Source organism: Aquarana catesbeiana, linkage group LG02 (genome assembly GCF_042186555.1).
Source record: "Aquarana catesbeiana isolate 2022-GZ linkage group LG02, ASM4218655v1, whole genome shotgun sequence".
Lineage (NCBI taxonomy): Eukaryota > Metazoa > Chordata > Amphibia > Anura > Ranidae > Aquarana > Aquarana catesbeiana.
In genome coordinates, this window is record NC_133325.1 from 759459750 (window position 1) to 759481202 (window position 21453).

At 41.4% G+C, this 21453-nt stretch overlaps 1 protein-coding gene across 1 annotated transcript in view; it reads left to right on the top strand.

The window, feature by feature from the left end:
• The window catches only part of DYRK1A (dual specificity tyrosine phosphorylation regulated kinase 1A), a 140412-nt gene that overhangs the window by 107782 nt on the left and 11177 nt on the right, over positions 1 to 21453 (top strand). Inside the window, exons 3-8 of the mRNA XM_073617207.1 lie at positions 11437 to 11636; positions 12497 to 12589; positions 14952 to 15140; positions 17446 to 17593; positions 19292 to 19578; positions 21271 to 21417. Coding sequence (XP_073473308.1) covers positions 11437 to 11636; positions 12497 to 12589; positions 14952 to 15140; positions 17446 to 17593; positions 19292 to 19578; positions 21271 to 21417 — 1064 coding nt within the window. The remainder of the gene's footprint in view (positions 1 to 11436; positions 11637 to 12496; positions 12590 to 14951; positions 15141 to 17445; positions 17594 to 19291; positions 19579 to 21270; positions 21418 to 21453) is intronic.

The window sequence follows — 21453 nt, forward strand, 5'->3', positions numbered from 1 at the left end:
CAAATTGTGGGTTTTCCCCAGAAAAGTAATAGAATGGAAATCTTCCAATGGAGACACTAGTTCTGGTGACCTGGGGGGTCCCCAAGGAATTCCCTTAATTTGCAGTGATTTCCTCTCACTTCCTGTTTGGCTATGGGATGGGAAGTGAAGGGAAATCTCCACAATGGGACATAGATACCAAAAGAAAATCTGACAGGGGTTATAACCTTGCCTTGCTCTATCCAAAATGAAAAAAAGTTTTGCCTGTACTACTTTAATCTAAATTTGTTAATGTTTATATGTGTCCGCCCCCCCCCCCCCCCCAATTCTTTAACAGAAGACCTCAGTCTATCAGTCTCGTAACACATTAGTATCAGCAGGTATAACATGGGACACTACAGGAGATTCACAAACCTAATCCTGTATCAGAAGCGACAATATCAAACAGAGTCTATATACTGTAACTGTAAAAAGTTCAAATACAAATTAACCCGTTTATTCTGAGTTTACATACCCAACTCTCCCAGGGGTCTCTTGCTTCTTCAAAACAATTATAGATTGTGGGGTGGGGGGTTAGGTAAGGACAAGAAGTTACAGGAAAAAAAGGGGGGGGGGGTTTGCAGGTGGGAAGTTGCACTGCTCCTCTGAACCTCCTGGTCTCCTGTGGTCTTTTAGTCCTCTGCCAATAAAGTGGATCGAGGCCTAATGTACCAAAGATGTATACTCCATGGACATACGTGTCTTTATCACTACTGTAATTCCTGCTATAGCCGCTACTGTGTGTGTGTTTTTTTTTTTTTCTTATAGAAATAAACCCCTATCTGTTTTTGGGTGGTGCATTTAAATTTAATTGCAAAACCAAGAATAACCACAATTTCTTTCCCCTGTGTCTGCTATAGTTATACAGCATTTGTAAGTTACAGATAGAGTGGAAGTCCCTTGTTACCATAACATATAGGTGTATGGTTGAGTCACTTTATTCGTTTCACAAGCCTGTATTGTACTAGGGATGGACTAGAGCAATGCAAGTATATCGGGATTCAGTTGTCTGTGACTCTTAGTTGTTGTTGTAAACTCCCATCATGCATAGCGGTCTCTACAGGTTGTTTACCATTAATTTGAGCTTACCCTATACTTGTCATTTAACTCGATTATACAGTTTACTGTATCACCATCATTATCACATTACAAAGTACTCTGACCTTTTCAGGTTATTTGCTGCAACAGAGGAGTTGTGGATATAGAGCAGCCTTTCTTAACCCTTTAAACCCCAGGGGAACACTTGAAATACATTTTTAGGTCTCGGGGAACTCCTGCAAAATCCAATGTATTGGTGGTCAGTGGGAAGAATTGCCTCCCTTACCATTACAGACAGCTAAAAAGACCATTAATGTCATGCAGCTGACTCTGCCAATTAGTGTTGGCCCAGAATAATGCAGACAATAACGTAGGCACCATCAGATTGGGAGGTCAAACAGCCACAGCTCAAGGAACCCCAAGCAACCTTTGGAGGGACCCTGGCTGAGAATAGCTGATTTAGAGTCACACTAGAGCCATTTTACCAGGAAGGCCATTAGCCCACCCAATACATTTTTGGATTGTAGTTGAAACAGGGGATATCCAGAAAATGTTCTCCCTGAGCTTTGATCCGGGCGCAGTCATTGGTTGTCTGGCTGCCTGATCTTAGTAGGCTGCCAGTATTAAAAAAAAAAAAAAATCCTTACTTGATATAGGGATTTAGTTTGTTTATTATTTACAGGTACTTATACAGCGCCTTCAATTTACGCAGCGCTTTACATGTATATTGAACATTCACATCAGTCCCTGCACTCAAGGAGCTTACAATCTAAGGTCCCTAACTCACATTCATACATACACATACTAGACAGGAGCCAATTAACCTACCAGCATGTCTTTGGAGTGTGGGAAGAAACCCACACAGGTGCAGGGATATGCTGACATCTTTCCCCTGAGGGTCAATGAGTACATTACTCCATTACCAAGTGCAGCAAAATAACAGATATGAGTAGGGTTGCCACCTCATCCCTTTAAATCCGAACACATATGAATTACACGGGTTTTGCGGTTGATAAGGGTGGTAATTAAACTCACTTGGTGCCTTATCTGCATTAAATTAGCCTCAGAACCTGTGTAATTATTATGTATTCCGGTTTAAAGGGATGAGGTGGCAACTCTAGTGAGGCAAACTATTTTGTTCAGAAGGACCTGTCCACACCAGTGTGTTGCATTTGCAGTGGCCTGGAAAAAAGCATGCATGCTGCTTTTTGATGTATTGGCCTACATTTTGTTGATTGTCAGTTAAAAATGCAATAAAATGCATTCAAGACAGACAAGCAGTGCACATTAAAGAGCAATTCCTGGTAACTAGTGAAACAAATAATTGAGTTGGTAATGTTGTTCAGCAATCACTGCAGCTGTGCTGAAGTCAAAAAGTCCAAGCTGCTTGTTTTAATCTCTATATAATCCACTGCAGCCAGCCAGCATGCTTCTGGAATTGTATTGGAAATGTACTCCTTAAAGCCTATAATGTGCTATAACAAATCACGTTCAGATTACCAAGGCAGGTTTCAGTCTGATTGGTGGCTGGGAGAAACCTTTTACTATCTTTCTCCCTTTATGGAAGACGGCAAGAGCTTGGAGTGGGTGTGTTTCAGAATCCCTTTCCTTCGTCACAAGCAGGGTTCTCATTTTACCAGGAGAAAAAAAGGAATGAGGGAGGACTAGTGCACCACAGCAATGATAAAATACTGAAAATGGTCCTGAACTCAAAAAAAAAAAAAAAAGAGAACATTTAGACATTTTCAGTGTGCCTTTGCAGTACCCAGGAAAATATAACTTTTGTTTTGAATTCCAGCTGAAAAAAGGTGAACTTTTCTGTGCTGTGAGCCTCATAGCTGCATGTTTTTAGTGAGAGATCATCTGAGGCACTGATGCCTCTTACCACTTGTTTCACCAGATTTGGGGGTACTGTGCTGCTCACTGTTCTCCTTGCTGGAGAGAAAGCTGTAACAGAATTTGCCTTGCAAGAATCTCCCTGCTTCGGTTTCATCTGTTCAGTGGATCTTGTGGATTACAGATTTAATAGAGGGCAGATCTAGCTTGAGCAGCAAGCAAAGCCCTGTTCCTCCACCAAAATGGTTATCTCCACACAGGGCAGTACCAGGGATAGAAAATCATTAAGGCTCGGTTCACACAGGGACGACTTGTCAGGCGACCTAGTCGCCTGACAAGTCGCCTCCCGTTCTGTGTTATGGAACCGTTCTAAGGGGAGCGACGCAAGTCGCTCCGACTTAGAAAAAGGTTCCTGTACGACTTTGGGGGCGACTTGCATAGACTTCTATACAGAAGTCGTTTTGCAAGTCGCCCGGGCAGTCGTGTGCAGGTCGCCTCGGTGAGGCGACCTGCAAGTCGTGCCGCCTCTGGTGTGAACCGAGGCTTATGGGACTATGGGAGAAAGATCAGCTGTAAGGAAACACCTTATTGAAATTCTGAGGTGCTTGGTTTTGTTTTTGTATTCATCTCAAGGTTTCATTTTCAGTTTTGACCAGAGTGCAGCTGGAACGATGCCTTTTGGGTCGATCATAGCCTAAAGCATGGGGATGGTATGCCCTTGGTAAAAGGTTCCCACGTTTCACTTGCGTTTTTCCAAATGCTGATATGATTTTATTTATTTTTCTTTGTTGCTGACCCTTTCAATCCCCCAGTTGTTTTTAGCTATGCTCAAGTGTATTACTTGAATCCTGTAAAAAAAAAAAAAAAAAGCACGGACCCTAAGGGAAGGGGTGAACATCAGGGGCAATCAAAGGGTTAATTGTGCTCCTAGGGAATGCTTTCTAACTGTGTGGGGGATGGACTGACTGGAAGGAGAGAGACATATGTGTTCCTGATTAGCAGGAACACAAGATCTCTCTCTCCCTTTGTGACAGAATGATAGTCTGCCTTGTTTACATAGGCTGACTGCCATTCTGCCTCTCCGGGGAACGATCGTGGCCGCTGGACCCGCTGATTGGCACCTAGTGTGTCCAATCACAGCGGGAGCGTTGCTCCGGCGGCGTGCACCCCAGAGCCGACAGGAGAAAACACGTACAGGTGTGTGATTTTGCCCTTAAGGGCCGCCCTGCCACAGTATATGTATGTGGGGTGGCCCTTAAGTGGTTAAAGAGCTGAAGGAAAACTTCAAAAAAAAGCTTAATGGCTTTGATGAGGCGGCCTTCACACAGCAAGGCTTTCCCCAATGTGTACCTGACAGTATCTCAAACCATAGAAATACAGAATAACATGCCAGGTCAAATACAGGATGAAAGCATCCAGGTAACTTTGGAATGCGTTGCTTCGGCAAAACGTATACCCTCTGTCACATTCAAGTGGGTAGGGCCATGCTGAAATCGCCATGCAGCCATATGCAGTGCATGGTGGTGTGGGATTTACAGGGTTAAAACAAGCAGCAAAGAAGTGTATATTGCCTCCTTTCCACCTGTCAAATGTCTCTGAAAAGTGATCAACCGTGGATCTCTTTTCAGAGGGATCGCAAGGTCTGCTGCAGTGTAATCTAGATGCTGAGCAGCAAATTCCTTTGGTGTGATTACTTGATTCCCCCCCCCCCCCCCAAAATACAACTGGCTTCCTATTACCCTCTCAGCCCCGTTTAGTTCTCCTGGCAGGGTATATCAGCCGTAACCTGAAATGTGGCCCTCCATCTGCCTGCATGTCACAGTGGAGGGACACACAAGCAATTGTATCCATCTCTAACCACTCACTGTATGTGCCCTCGAATAACCCGGATAACCCCCTGACAGGATCACACATTAATAACAACACTGGATCCAAAAAATGGAACACTGCACTTCCTGTAATTTTAAACAAAATTAATTATGCAATTTAGTAAAGTATTTTACGTGTGTTTCTATATTCTGGTGTGTTATGTTGTGCACTAATAACGTGTGATGCATAATGTTCTATTTTCTCCTGCCCTGAATGGTTGCGCCCCCCCCCCCCCCAGTGTACATGACTGGGAACCATCAATTAAATCAAAAAACACGCCATCACACAGCTCAGCTGTAAAGACCCAGAGGGAACGTAAATCTGACTTTTTCGTAAATAGAATGGGGGTAAAATAATAATGTGACACTTTATCTATTAAAGAATGGATTATTAACTCAAAAAGCAACTTCTATTGCTCTCAGCCTCCTACAATGTTTTTTTTTTTTTTTTTTTTTTTACTGCTGCGATCTGACTCCCTGTTAGAAGGTGCCTACGTTCATTCTCCATCCTCCCACTGTATGTAGGAATGTAGCCACCCTCTCTTGCTCACTCCAGAGATGGACTATGGGATTTGTAGTATGCATAGAGTAGTGCACATGACTACAACTAACGCGCACTGCTCATTACAAACATAAGGGGTGGTTGGAGGAGAGGTTCGAAGCACATAGAGGACGTTACAGGGGGGCGGAAAAGCACAGAAAGAAATGATTTGATGAAAAATAGATTACAGGGACATTACTCTCTTCACAACCACTCTATAGCAGAATGATGGCTACAGCGCAGTCGCACATATCTGGGAGGGCGTCTATTGAAGTCCTCTATTGATCGCAGTTCCTGCTCGCCCCCTGCGGTGTGCATCGGCAGAGATATGTTATCACTGTGTCCTTCGGACACATCTGATCATAGATTGGGGTAAGAAGCCAATCACAGCGGCTCTTTACCATGTGACCAGCTGTGTACAATCACAGCTGATCACAGTGTAAACCGGATTAGCTGGTTATCGGCAGTCCTCCCCTCACACTGTGACATCACAATAGGAGCAGAGAGTCGCTAAGCGGCAATCCATACAGGGGACATTTACACTGATCATCAGTGCCCTGATTATCGGGGCTGCCTATCAGTGACGTATATCTGTACCCATCAATGCTGCCTGTCATTGTCTATTAGTGATGCCCATCAGTGCCGTATATCAGTGCAGCCTCATCAGTGCCCATCAATGCTGCCTGTCAGTGCCTATTAGTGATGCCCATCAGTGCCACCTCATCAGCGCACATCCGTGAAGAGAAAAATTACTTGTTTACAAAATTTTATCGCAGAAACTAATAAACTTTTTTTTCACCCCCAAAATTTTATTTTTTCGTTTGTTTAGCAAAAAAATAAAAACTAAAACCTAAGGGTGATTACCACCAAAAGAAAGCTCTATCTGTCTCAAAAAAAAAAAAAGAAAATATAGCATTTTTGTTTCGGTACAATGTTGCAGGACCGCGCAATTGTCATTCAAAGTGTGAAAACCCTTGAATTGGCCTGGGCAGGAAGTGGGTGGACGTGCCCAGTAGGGAAGTGGTTGGATGCGCATGGATTCATTTTTTTTTTTGGGAGAATAAGAATATCGTTTAGTATCCCTTTAAGAAACCGTGAAAAAAAGCAGCAAAACTCTCTAATCCCCCCCTGGAGCAGTTTTTTTCCTCAGTTTTCTTGCCCTGTGAGGACCCCTGCCATCAATCCTGGCCAGTACAGAGAGGTGCCGCAGCTATCGGTCAGCCTGTCCCCTGCCTTATCCCTACAGACAGGTCCGTCAGTCTGCACAATATTGTACGAATCTTTCTCTAAGCTACGACGAGCTGTTATTTCTGCTGGAAACGGCTCTCTGCCATCAGCAGCAGCAGCATTGCGTACTTTGTGGATCTTCTCACAGCAGGGGTTGCAGCAAACACTGACACCGACATAGCTGCCTGCACTGTCCTCTGAGAAACCCTGAATGATTACATTGTTTGCCAAGGACCTTGCCTAATAGAAAGCATGTTGCTATGTGCACACATATCCTGTATCCCATAGCAACCAATCAGAGGCTTGCTTTCATTTTCTAGCCTGTAATAGGACGTGGACAGTCTGATTGGCTGCCGTGGGTGACAACACATTATGCATATTGTATGTTGTTAAGAGAAGCTCGGCGTAGGCATTGGCAAGCGGCAGAACTCCATATCGCTGTGATTAGTCTTGTAGCCATAGATGTTAATTCATAAGGGCCAGTTTAGCAGATCTTTTTCTTTTTTATTTCTGGATGCGCAGATTCTACCAGCAAACGTTCAGTTTGTTTTATATTGAATTCACACAGCATCTTTATTTTTCTGGCTGCGTTTACTACGTCAAAGTGTTGTCTTAGAGGGGATCAGATCATGCATTTTAATGTATAAGACATCAATATAGAAACAGTCTAATGAGCTTTTACCTAGAAGAACTTACAAGCGACAAGGGGGGGGCATTCATTAGATTTGAGGAAACCCATTCACCGTCCTAGAAAAGGGTTCTGCACCGTAAAGGTGGTCACCTTTCAATTCTCCGGGTGATGGTCAGCAGCACCATGAATTTTAAATGTGGACAGCATTCTTCTTTACAATAAATTCCCCATTTCTTCAGTTATAATTAGCGGGATTCAACAGTGATTGGTCCAGGGGATGACTGCCATTAATGAGGTGCAGACGGGATTCCTCTCCTCCCCCCACTGTGCTGATAAATTGCTGCTTCACTGGGGTTTGATTTGCTTGCTGCTGTATCAACAGTATTGAGCATGAACTGCACTTGTGATTGTGCATAGAGTTCCCAGTACTTGAAAACCGGATACATGCGAATAAGGGAGTTATTTTGATTTAATGTGGTTGATTATTTTATTTTAGATATATATATATATATATATATATATATATATATATATATATATATATATATATATATATATATATATATATATATATATATATATATATATGTATGTATGTATGTGTGTGTGTGTGTGTGTGTGTGTGTGTGTGTGTATATATATATATATATATATATATATATATATATATATATATATATATATATATATATATATATATATATATATATATATATATTATTAAAGCATATCCTCTTTATAAATGTATACTTCACTTCGTGAATGAGGTGAACCTTCATAAACAATTCACTTTGCAAAAATCCAATCATGTGCAAAGAAAAATGACAAAACCTTTTTGCTCACACATGATTGGGTGATTGAAATGAGCTCAGCTTTAGCTTATTCACTTAGTGAAAAAGTTACTTTGGAAGATTAAATCGAAATGAATCCTCGGTACTTACACCTACTTCAATAGTGCAGTGCCAACGAGGTCCCCAGCTTCTTCCAGGTGCTGGTCTTCGGCCATCTTGATTGGCCAGTGCGGGATGACGTCGGTCCTGTGCAGTAGGGATGCACTAATACCAGTTTTTTTTTTTTTTTTTTTACGTACGAGTACTGATACTTTTTTTCTCAAGTACCCGCCAATACCAATTACCGATACCTCTTTTTAGTAGGCCAGCAAACCTTAAATCAATCCTTGCTCCCTCCGGTGTGTCTTTGTTCAGGTGCGAACTGTCAAAGTGTATGACATTGGAAATCACACCTGAAACGGGCTCAAAATTGTACCGGACTCTTTATGAAAACTGTCTGCAGCCGGCCCGCACATACTGAAACTGATACCTTCAAGACAGTTCACATATCGGAGCATTTGGGCAAGTACAAGTGCTTGGTATGGATGCAACTCTACCATGCAGTCATCCCGGTACACAGGCACTGTGCTGGAATGTAAACTGAGCTGCACATGTTCAGTAAATGGCTGTGCAGGGGGGCGTGTCAGCACAGGTCTAATTATTGGATGACAGGCAGGCTATTCTCCCAGCACAGCCAGAAAATTGACCAAGCTGGGATGGCTGTGCTGTCATGTCTAGTGTGGTCAGTTTGAAATAAGAAAGCAGAGGGATTGGCCAGATCACCAGGAATTTCACACAAAGGAAGCAATACAAAAAGAATAGGATACCGTTTTATACTTGTACTTGGTACAGCAGGCACATATCAAGAATATGACATATCAAGAATATGGAATTCTGCATTCAGTAGTATTATAATTATACAGGATTTATATAGCGCCAACGGTTTGCGCAGCGTATTCAGTAATACATCATTGCAGATATTTTGTGAATACAGGCAGTGTAAATACCTGAATTTTGTCTTGGAATCGGCTTCTTGCAGCTGTTGTACAGCACAGCTTAGAAAGGGGAAGAGAGAAGTAGCACAAGGAGACATTCTGATGCGTTGCAGAATAAGGAGCATGCTGATAGGAGAAGATGGCAGAGTGGCGGATAAGTTCATCATTGTGTTGCTTCTTTTTTCATTGGCTCAAAAAAGGCTGGGGGAAGGGACAACACCCGTAAATGTTACCTAAATCTGAATTCCAGTTATGGCAATTTTTGCAATATCAAGCTACTGCAAGCAAAGCAAACAGAATATTGGCATGCATTAAAAAAGGGGATTAACGCCAGAGATAAAATGAGAATTCTCCCGCTCTACAAGACTCTGGTCCGGCCGCACCTGGAGTATGCTGTCCAGTTCTGGAACTGGAGAGAGTCCAGAGAAGGGCTACAAAGCTAATAAAGGGTCTGGAGGATATTAGTTATGAGGAAAGGTTGCGAGCACTGAACTTATTCTCTCTGGAGAAGAGACGCTTGAGAGGGGATATGATTTCAATTTACAAATACCGGACTGGTGACCCCACAATAGGGATAAAACTTTTCTGCAAAAGAAAAATTTAATAAGACACGCGGCCATTCACTAAAATTAGAAGAAAAGCAGTTTAAACTGTGAAGAGAATTCTTTACTGTAAGAGCGGTTAGGATGTGGAATTCTCTTCCACAGGCGGTGGTTTCAGCGATCATTTAATTTAAAAAAATCTATTAGATAAGCAACCTGAATGACCACAACATACAGGGATATACAATGTAATACTGACATATAATCACACACATAGGTTGGACTTGATGGACTTGTGTCTTTTTTCAAGGACCAATGGGAGTATTGTATACCTGTGTGATCCTGTGAAATCTGGAAACCTTGTAGTAATCAGGGGGCACCGTTACCCCCGCTGACCCCAACAATGGGGACACTATGACTTCCCTATAATGCCAGAGATGCACTGCTTACTCCTACTAATGACAGGATGATTTCTACTCACACTGGCCACAATTCGGGCCCCTCTAAAGTCTGAAGGACTGTAAACTGGCCCTTTGTTTAGAAAGTTTGGAGACCCCTGAGCTATACTAATGACACTTTTTTTTATTATTCTGACCTGTTGGCCGATAATTCAGTTTTTATATATTTTTTTTAATTTTTATTTTTTCCGGTTAAATTTTGATTATGCAATTGTTTCAAACTAAAAAGAGTAAGTTACCATAGACGTATAACGAGACATGATTTCAGATGTACTCCTATAGAAAATGTATACATTTTTAGCAGTAATATACATTCTGTGTCATAGTACTGGTTTGCATGTTGTTGTTTTGAACTATCAGTTTGCATAAGCTATTTAACTCAGAAGCTGCTGCTGCACATTGAATATATCCGGGAGTCTTACAGTGCCATCTAGTGTCCTTTTAGCAAACTGCAGTCACATCAGTTAAACACGCTTATTTACACTTAAAATCAATGAGCCAATTTCAATGAATGGTCCTGTTTTTCTTTGAAATTATTATAGGATTACTGGTATATTACCAACATAATGATTATGTTCAGTTTAACCTTTATTAGATTAGGTACACTGTAAAACTTGGAGAATATAGGCTTGTTTATTAGTGATGACATAGGTTTTCGGTTTCCCTCTTAGTAACCAGTTAGCGCTACAGCAGTAACCATTATTTTTTATGAAAGTACTTGGTAACGATATGAAACACACACACCCACACACACACCCGTATCTAGTTACACTATCAAGGGATGTGTGCAGTTTCAATTTGTACTGCTAATATTTTACAGACAAAAGTGTGTGTGTGTAATATATATATATATATTAATATTATAATATAGTGTGTATATGTATGTATATCTATTATAAAAAAATCTCATCTGCTAGATTTATGGCATATTTATAGTGGTTCACTTACTTTTTCTGAGCCTGACTAACTGGGGTGGGCAGAGGTCGTCTGCAACCTGCCTAGTCTCATACATTGTACTTTTGGAAAGCAGAAAATCTTCAGTCTTCGGGTGACCTTTGACCTTATGTTTGGACAGCTTGTTGCTCTGTTAGCTTCAAAATGTCACCTTTTTTGTTTAAAAAAATAATAATAATAATCTCCTTGCACATTTACATCAAGTCAGCACACATTTTGAGTCCTTTATCTAAAAAAGAAATTAAAAAAATTGCTCTGACTACAGTACTTACTTTTTTTTACCACACGTTGTGCTATAGTTCCATAATATGGAACAGCAAGTAGGTAAACATGTTATGTCTCACCAAACATAACTTTTTGACATTCTAACACAATATGTGCACTTGCTAAAAATCCCCCAAGTTTTACTGATGATGATTTTTTTCTCAGCTTCTTTAATAACGGTCATTGCTGTTATAATGGCATCATAATTGAATTATCTTTGTTTTCTCTTTACAGGAGGAGAGACTTCAACATGCAAACCGTCATCTGTTCGGCTTGCACCCTCATTTTCATTCCATGCTGCCGGCCTACAGATGGCTGGGCAAATGCCACACTCTCATCAGCAGTACAGTGACCGGCGTCAGCAGAACCTAAATGACCAACAAGTACCTGCCTTACCTTACAATGACCAGATTCAGCAACCGTTGCCTAACCAGGTGAGATATCTGTGCCCTGATGTGAAGGAACTTCCTTTGCTATAGTGGATCATTCTCATCTTTCTCGATTGTCACTGTATATGATTCAAATAATCGGCTCCCTTCATCTCCTATGCAGGATTTCTCCCAGGTTATTTTTAAAGTGATGCTCCACATTGTTTCTTATTACCCTTCAATAACACCTTACCTGGCCCAAAGCTTTTATGCACAGCTCAGTGTACATTCTCAAGAAAATTTGTGAACAGGCAGAAAAGTATCCTTTATTGGGGATATATGCTTTAAAAAAGCCTGTCTGTTCCCAAATGTTCATTTTCTTTGTCAAGTTCCGCTTTAACGTGTTTTGACTTTTTGTGATTGGGTTTAGATGCACTGTTTGTTAAGAAACCTTACATATGGCATTTTGGGATCTCGGCCAAAATCGATGCAATTCTGTCCGCGATTCCAAATCGTACTGCAATAGTGGCAGAATGCACCACGCGTGTTTAGGAGCCAATCATTTTTAATGACCCCTAAATGCAGTGCAGTTTTGCTGCGCCAAACCACATCATTCGTAGCTTGTTGCCCAAAAGAAGCCCCTGCTCCTTTTTGGGCGTCACGCTTTGCGTGATGCAGTTTGCCGCGATTGCAGCGCTATTTGGGATCTTGGGCAGAATCGCAGCGATTTCTTCCCAAGATCTTGAAATCCCAAATGTCAACAGGCCCTAAAATGTTTAGGATGTTTTTGAAGTATTGGGAATGTTTGTTTAATTTCTATAGGTAAAGTTTTATCTTTAATATCTTATATGAATGTCCTTTAAATAAGTTCAGTGTAATGTTGAAGTGTTTTTACATTTAACAAATCTCCTTTTATCTTTTTGCAGCGGCGGATGCCCCAAACTTTTCGTGATCCGACTACAGCACCTTTAAGGAAACTGTCAATTGACTTGATCAAAACATACAAACATATTAATGAGGTGAGGAAGTCATTTGCAGTACCGCATAGCTTGTGTAGGAAATGCAGCGTTCCTTTTTTGTCTTTCACACAAAAGAAATTGCCATGTATCTAGTTCACCCCTCCCTCCAGGGCCACAGTTTGCATGTTTTTGAGAGGTCCTGCCTGATGAGAGAGATTTCTTCAAAGACTTCACAGTCTGTCCTCTAAGGCCAGCCATAGACGGTTCGAATCTTGGCAGGTTTAACAGGAATCGGCTGAGATTCAAACCATTAATGGGCAGGCTGAATGTACCAAGTTGATCAATCAGCTTGGGTACAACCAGCTTGCTGGATTCGCTTCCAATTATCGCTAGCGGCTGCTATTTCCACTAGCGATAGTCTCTGTCTTCTCCCAGCAGGAACGGCTTCCCCCACCCGCCCCTGCCAGTAAAAGACAATGGCTCAGCAGGAGGAATTCTCCTGTCAACACTGTATGTGTTGATGGGGAAATCCTGTGAATTTCTTTTCTGCAACCCGTGGTTGCAGGAAAGAAATTTGCACCATCTATGGGCTGCCTAAGTTGCCAAAAGGTGCACCACATTTATTCATTATCAGAGGGAGGATCAGAGCTGTATGAGTTTTCCATGAGTGTCAGGATTATCAGCCAGGGTTTTACTGGAAATGTCTGCGCACACAGCGTCCATTGTGGTTGGAGTCCCCCTCAAGATGAATAGTAAAGCGATGGCCTATAGCTGGCTGTGGGTCAGTTTATTGCGACTTATGTTTTTGCTAGTGGTTCTCGCAAATTTTTACAGCCAGGCTGCAGCGCCTTCATCCTGTTCTGCAGGATTAGTGGAGTGTGAGACACTGCTTCAGTCACCATCTTGCCCGTCCATAGCTGCTTGTTTATCTGTGCCTTTATTGGTCATCACGGGCCCCAAGGAGGTATTGTCAAGTCAGTAGGGTCAGACTGCTCTGTGGAGGCTGGACGTGCGGCTGGGCAGTGAGCGGCTCTGTGAAGAAGTACAGGCAACAGCTGCCAGAGTCTCATCCTCTTATATTTCATCCTGCCCATGCCCCTAGATTCAAATCTTAAAGCAATACCTGCGCAAATTCCAACAAAAACACCAGTATTAAATAAATCACATCTTATGAGCTGCACGTCTTAAAGCCAAACAAAGCTCCATACAAAGTTCTAAAAAAAAGGACCCCACTGTCAAAAAACTATATCCATAGTGTCTGAAAATGTGTGTACAGACATAACCTTCATAAACATATATCTCCAATAAAAATAAGTGATATGAATACATTTATAGTCTATAAATAGTGTGTTCCGTGTCTTTTAATCCATCCATATGTGTGATAGAAAAATGTAATTCCTCTCCACCACCATGTTCACACCCCAATCACCAGAAAGATTTGACCCTCTTTTTTCAAAGTAAGGTCAAAGATGGCTCAGATAAAAAATCCCCTGGTGTGTCCGCTGTCTGTCCTCATTCCTTTATGTGATCCAGGACAGTTATTGCTCTCTATATGGATAGCGGTGCTCCTACACCTTTAAGGCTTTCTGCAACAAACTCCCTCGCCAGGGATGAGGATAGAAGGACATCTCATAGTGTAGTATGACCAATTAAATGGAATTTCTTAAAAACGTTTATAATTACATTTACTTGATAAAAACGGGCATCTTTAGATGAAAGTGGAAATCGAAACCGCTTTTGATGAGCTGCGCTTCAAATGCAGGAAGCGGCGTGTCTCAGAAGCTCCTCCCTATGCGTTTTGTCAGTTGCGTCATCAGGGGTCACATTTTTTCATGCCCCTAGATTGCCATGTATATAAATGGTGAACTGACTTGCCAAGCAAACAGGTTTAGGAAATGTAGGACTGTAAATGGCTTAAAAGAGAAGTATTTTTTTATTCTATTTATTATTTTAACCCATCATACTTACCTTTGTGAATGGAGCATCGGACCAATGCTGCACCTATCCCCCCGGCGTCTCTGAACTGAGAACCAAGCCATCGAACACCACCGATGGCTCAGTTCTCACAGATCTCAGAGCAGAGAGCTGCTGCCTATCAGTCAGCAGCTCTCCTCTCTGCTCATTAGATGCTGAGCCGTGGAGGGGGCGGAGCACCCATCTGTCTCTCAGCAGCTCACTGAGAGAGGCATCAGTCCAGGCACCTGGTGGATCCAGACTTTATTGTCGGGATGACGAGGTGCCTGGACTGATCTGTGCGACGTCAGCAGAGAGCGCACTTCAGACCGCTCTCTGCTGAAAACGAAAAAAATTGCATTCCTGTGACCCGTATGAGAAGTACAGCCAAACAAGCTCAGCCTGGACTTCTCCCTTTTGAGTGGTTTTGTCACCAGGAACTCTGATTTTTCTGTCATTTCCCTGTCAGGTCTACTATGCAAAAAAGAAGCGGCGGCATCAGCAAGGACAAGGGGATGATTCCAGTCACAAAAAGGAGAGAAAGGTATACAATGATGGCTACGATGACGACAACTACGACTACATCGTAAAGAATGGCGAGAAGTGGATGGATCGCTATGAAATAGATTCCTTAATTGGGAAAGGTTCCTTTGGTCAGGTAACTGCCGTTTTATTATTCTTTGCCCTATGAAGAGATTTCTAAAAACGAACACTTTTTTCAGAAAATAATTATTCATATGCAAGACTTAGTCACTAATTTCAAAGCACCATTGGAAATAAGTTTGTGAGGGAGCAATGAATAGGTAATCCACCACTAGGTGCCGGTGTAGCATGAGTTTAGTGTGGGGATTACACTCACTTTGGTACTTTTTGTTTTTGAGTGTAGATATCTGTGAGCCTTTCACCTAGCAGAGGCAAAGACACAGGGACTGGACCCTGATGTCACTGGTTTCCAGCTGCAGAATGGGACAGAAAGGTTTTACTGACACCTCCTTTTCTATTGAGTTTATTAGAAATGCTGTCTACTTTGTTCCTCAATAGCAGTCATACTAATTTTATTTCTCCATGAAGTAGAAACTCTCCTACAGAATATAGAGGTTGATTTACTAAAGGCAAATATACTGTGCACTACAAGTGCGCTTGTAAGGGGAAGCTCTGCTTATTTATATCATACAATCATGTGCAAGCAAAAATGCAGTTTATTTATTTTCCTTGCATGTTCCCCTCAGATCTAGAGCGAGTGCACTAGTTCAGACTATTTGCCTTTAGTAAATCAACCCCATAGTGTTTTTTTTTGTTCAGAATCAGATAGCAGTCAGTGAAAGGTCTGTCTTGCAGCACTTCTAGCAACTTGTAGATCATTGCTGAGTGCCTTTTATGCAGCGTTTTCAAGCTCGCCGCAAATTTCCCAACATCAATGGCCGCTTGTATTATCTATATTACCTACTAGGGATCATAACAGGCCTCATTTACACTTGCTTTGCTCAGATGACTTGCTTTTGCGTTCAGATGGTATGTGCGTTCCGATCGCTTTCTTACTGCTTCTTAGATACTCTCTGAAGAGAAGGCAGAATCTAAACGCACAAGTTTTAACCCCCCTAAATGCCGGATTACCACACTGTAACTGTGTGTGTTATACACTGTTGTGGGGCAGTTGCAGCATGGCCCCATTCACTTGAATGGGCCGCGTTCAGTGGGCAGTAGCGCCCGCTGAGCCTGGCAGGGGTGTATTCATCCAGCTCAAGATACATGTGTACATTTCCAGCTGCTGCCTTTCTAGCTAAAGGATAGTGGTTGAGGGCAGTAAAAAGGCATCTCAGCCGCAGGGTTTTACTGGCCCCCAACCTCTAGTGTAAGCAAGCGCTTATCCTGGAGCAGCCTTTCTCAGCCAGGGTTCCTCCAAAAGTTGCTAGATGTTCCTAGAGCAACAAGCATCTAGGGATAGGATGTCTTTTACAGTTGCTATATTATAATATCAGTGTAGGAATTTCCTCTGATGGAACGCTAGTATAATAATATATATGCTGTTATCAAAACTTTTTTGGGGTTTGGTGGGGGGAAAATAGGAAATGCTGAAAACCCGTCAGAAGACCCTTCCTAGTTGTTGGAAGATTTCTACTCACTTCCTGCACAACAAGTGGTGAAACATTTTTTATCTTGATGCAGAGAATGCATGAAGGTAACAGACGTTTTAACTTTAGAACCACTTTAACACCTCGTTCACATTGAATGCGGTTTTGAAATCATGCCACTTCATCTGAAATCGCATAATTTCAGAGCCGCGTGTCAGTATGGTTTTAAAGACATCTGTGCGTCTTCATGCACAGATGCCTATGCAAGTCGCACCCGAAATCGCCAAAAGTAGTGCAGGAACTACTTTTTCAAATCAACGCAGCACCACAAAGTCAGCGCCGCATCTATTTTAACATGGCCATTGCCGACAGTAGGGTGTGACAGGTCAAATCGCATGACAAGTTGCTCCAATGTGAATGAGGGCTAAATGTTTACATTATATGAATTACATTTTTGATAGTCATTAGGACTAATGTATATATATTTTTTTTAAGTACAAGTACACTCATGAGAATATTATGTGAATAACGAGCAGGGCCCTCTGATTCCTCCTGTATTCGATTGTATTAATGTAACTACTGTCTGCCCTTGTGTTGTAAAGTGCTGCGCAAACTGTTGGCGCTGTATAAATCCTGTATAATAATAGTAATAAAGATTGAGACAAAATACAAATCTAATGAAACAGTGCCCTCTTCAGGCTGAATGGTGTATTTCACATTTTTTACTTTAAAAGTTTACACAAATGTACACGTTTGTATTTGTCTAGAGTTTAAATTACAATTCTCAGATAATGCCCGAGTTCCTAGTATGCTTTGCCCTCTAAAATGTACTTGTCACCTTAATAGCAGGAAATGTTTTATAACACGTGTGTGTGTGTGTGCATTTGTTAGGTTGTAAAGGCATACGATCGCGTGGAGCAGGAGTGGGTGGCAATTAAAATCATAAAGAACAAGAAAGCTTTCTTAAATCAAGCCCAGATTGAAGTACGACTTCTAGAGCTGATGAACAAACATGACACAGAGATGAAGTACTATATCGGTAAGGCTGCTCTACTAAAAAAATATTTGTTTCCCAACTTCTTATGACATCTTGGTTTGTTTGACATACAGAAAGTATGTATCGGTTCTAGAATATATTTTATCCAATGTTGGTTGTCTACACCAGCGGTTCTCAACCTCAGTCCTCAAGTACCCCCAATGGGTCATGTTTTGGAAACTTCCTTTGGATAAGATAGCTCTTATCAATACCATGTTATTGATATTGATTTTAAATCAGCTGTGCAAAATAAAGAAAAACCTGAAAACATGGCCAGTTGGGGGTACTTGGGGACTGAGGTTGAGAACCACTGGTCTACACTTTCCACCTTTCCCGGGGTCTCATCGCAGTCTTCCCTCTTTCCATTTCTTATTTTCTCTTTTCTATCATCCTCTGTTTCTGTTCCATTGCTTTCCCTGCCCTCTCCTCTCATCTTATCTCATCTCATCTCTTTCTCTTCCAGTTCTTTATTTTTGTTTCCCTTTGCTTTTCCTTTCTAAATCCTTAAGGTCTTAAACACTTCTATCTCTGCCTTCCCTTTCCTTTTAAGTTTTTTTTTTTCTGTCTGCCTTTTTCTTCCTTTGTATTTGCTTTCTTTTATTCTTAATATAAATATGTGGTACACACTGTTAAGATCTCTGGGTCTCAAAATAGGTATTTCTTGAAAACAAAGTGAATGGGTTGATATTATTATTTTTATTATTACAATTTTTTTGCTTGTTGGTCGAGGGAGGAGGTGTAGTTGCTCTTTCACTCAAGGGGGGGGGGTACTATAAACAGGAAAACGCTGGTCCAGGTCAGTCCACTCTGAACACACCTAACACACCTTCCAGTAGGGTGCCAACTCAGCTTGCAGGCTGCACTCCAAATTCATCCACTTTATTGCAAACGTCGAAATTCAAGGCAGAAAAATAACACCGTTGCGGAGTAAAAGGTTAGCTCTTAAAGGGGTTGTAAACCCTCAAGGTTTTTCACTCTAATGCATTCTATCCATTAAGGTGAAAAAACTCCTGTAGTGCTGCCGCCCCCCAGAGCCCCCCCTTTACTTGAACCCAATGTTTCCATCAGGGATGAGCACAGCCGCTCCAGCAGCTGTCTCAGGTCCTCTTTGGATAGATTGATAACAGCAGGAGCCATTGGCTCTCGCTGCCATCAATCAAATCCAGTGACACAAGAGCCGGGGGCGGGGCCGAATCCTGCTGTTTGTGTCAATGGACGCATCAGCAGGACTCGAGCGCTCCCGCACAGGTGCCCCCATGTAAAACGGCTCTCCGAGGGGGCACTTGGGAATTGGAGGAGCCAGGAGTGCCACTGGGGGACCCCAGAAAAGGAGGATCGGGGCTTCTCTGTGCAAAACCCTTGCACAGAGGAGGTAAGTATAACATGTTTGTTATTTAAAAAAAAAAAAAAAACCTTTACAACCCCTTTAATCATAACCATGATTATGATTAAGCTCTAATAGTGCGAAATGTGCTAATCTTTTACTCTCCCACTGTGTCCTTTTTTTCTGCCATGAATTTTGATTTTGACATTTGCAATAAAATGGATCAATTTGTAATGTCGTCATCCAGATGCTTTCTTTGCTTCTAGGGGAAGGTACTATTCTATATTATTATATGCGTACTTTACACTTTATTAAGATGTTTTCCCTTGCTGCAAGTTCAATACAGTAAAATGTTTTATTTTTTTTTTATTTTTCAGTGCATCTAAAGCGCCATTTTATGTTCCGAAACCACCTCTGCCTCGTGTTCGAAATGCTCTCCTACAATCTGTACGACTTGCTACGCAACACCAACTTTCGTGGTGTTTCTCTCAACCTGACACGAAAGTTTGCACAGCAGATGTGCACTGCACTGCTTTTCCTGGCAACTCCAGAGCTGAGTATCATTCACTGTGACCTAAAGCCTGAAAATATCCTGCTTTGTAATCCCAAGCGAAGCGCCATTAAGATTGTGGACTTTGGAAGTTCCTGCCAACTAGGGCAAAGGGTAAATGAGTGCTTTTTTGTGATTTTCTGGTGCTACCTTCTGCTTTAAAGTGTATCTCCTGATTTTGGAAACAGAGCCTCTGCCAGGTTTTTTGCTACTGTGTCCTTGCTGGCGAAGGTTCATTATTTGTACTGGTGACCATCGTCCCTGAAGTAAAAATGATGAGAAAGCCAACATTTTACAATTGAAACCTTATTTTTTCCTTTCCCCTTCCCTTTTCCTTTTCTTTCATTCTGCTCGTTTTTGTTCATAGTAGTGTTGAGGTTCACTTTAACATGTTGTGTGTGTTTTTTTTTTTTTTTTTTTTTTTAATACATAGGGGTTTATTTACTAAAGGCAAATGTACTGTGCACTGCAAGTGCAGTTGCTCCAGAGCTTAGTAAATTAAGTAAAGATTTGCAAAGAATACCCAATCACAAGCAAGGAAATGAAAAAAAAAAATTAAAGAAAAATTTTTTTTTGCTTGCACATGATTGGATGGTATTAATCAGCAGAGCTTCCCCTCATTTACGAAGATCTAGAGCAACTGCACTCGCCTTTATTAAATCAACCATATAATCTTTATTATGGTAATTTTTGGGGGTAGATCAGTAGGAAGTATTCTGTGTGTGTGTGTATATATATATAAAGAGCAAATGGATTACAGCACACACATACAAAAATGACATTTAAATCCTGCAAGGCTAGTTAAAACACCTGAACATATTCAAAAATATGGGGGTTTGGTTACACCATATGGCTCTAAGCCCACTACTGCGTCAAAGTACCCCATTATCAGTGGGTCCTCCTATACTATTCATAGAATAAAAGGTCCTGCAGCTCAGAGATGCCAGGACCTTTCATTGTATGAATAATGTAGGACTTGGCACTAGTAGTAGAGGGCTTAGCACTATGTGGCCATATGGTGTAACCAAATCCCCATATTTTTTAAGAGGTGTTTTAAATAGCTTTTCAGGGTTTAAATGTCATTTTTGTATGTGTGCGCTGTAATCTATTTTGTTCTGTTTGCGGTCATATAGCAGCACTATCTTGAATGTAAACACATTTTTAGGGTGTGGCCCCCCCAAGTCTGTATAAAAAGATATCCCTTATCTAGCTAGGAGGTGGCACAATGGACTGCCTTTTTACATGTTTCCTTGTTGTGTACGACCTCGTGTAGAAATCCTGTTTTACAGACCTCAGTAGCTCAGGCTGAAATGTACATGTAAAAGTGAATGACTTGTCACACGGACTCGTGCCTTATCTGGTGGCTTCAACTGATGCTTCAGTCCAACACCATGCCTCAAAGCAGACTGCTAGTGCTATACTGTCTCTTTAACTAACCCGCAGTGCACTGGAAATCATTTGTCTGTAAAAAAGACAGTTCACATATCAACTCAATAGAATTTGTTAGTTCACCATTTAAGTATACAATGTAGAATTCACCTAGTATAAGTGTTCATCACTGGTTGTATTTATGGTACATATACTACCTGACTTTTAATTTCCCCTTAACCTTCAGACTGGAGGAAAAAAAAAAGGCAATATCCTTCGTTACAATGCCTTTTGCAGCATATTATTTTTTCCCAGCATTACTTGAGCACTGAGTTTAAAGTGTGGAGCGAATTGAATTAACAGGTAGTTAGAAGCTTGTCTCTGTATTGTTATGAAAAATCTAATTTATAAACTTTTTTTTTTTTTTTTAATCCACAGATATACCAATATATTCAGTCTCGCTTCTATCGGTCTCCAGAGGTTTTACTGGGAATGCCTTATGACCTTGCGATTGACATGTGGTCCCTTGGGTGCATTTTGGTAGAAATGCATACTGGAGAGCCCCTCTTTAGTGGAGCCAACGAAGTAAGAGCAAAATTATTATTACTATACAGATACTCC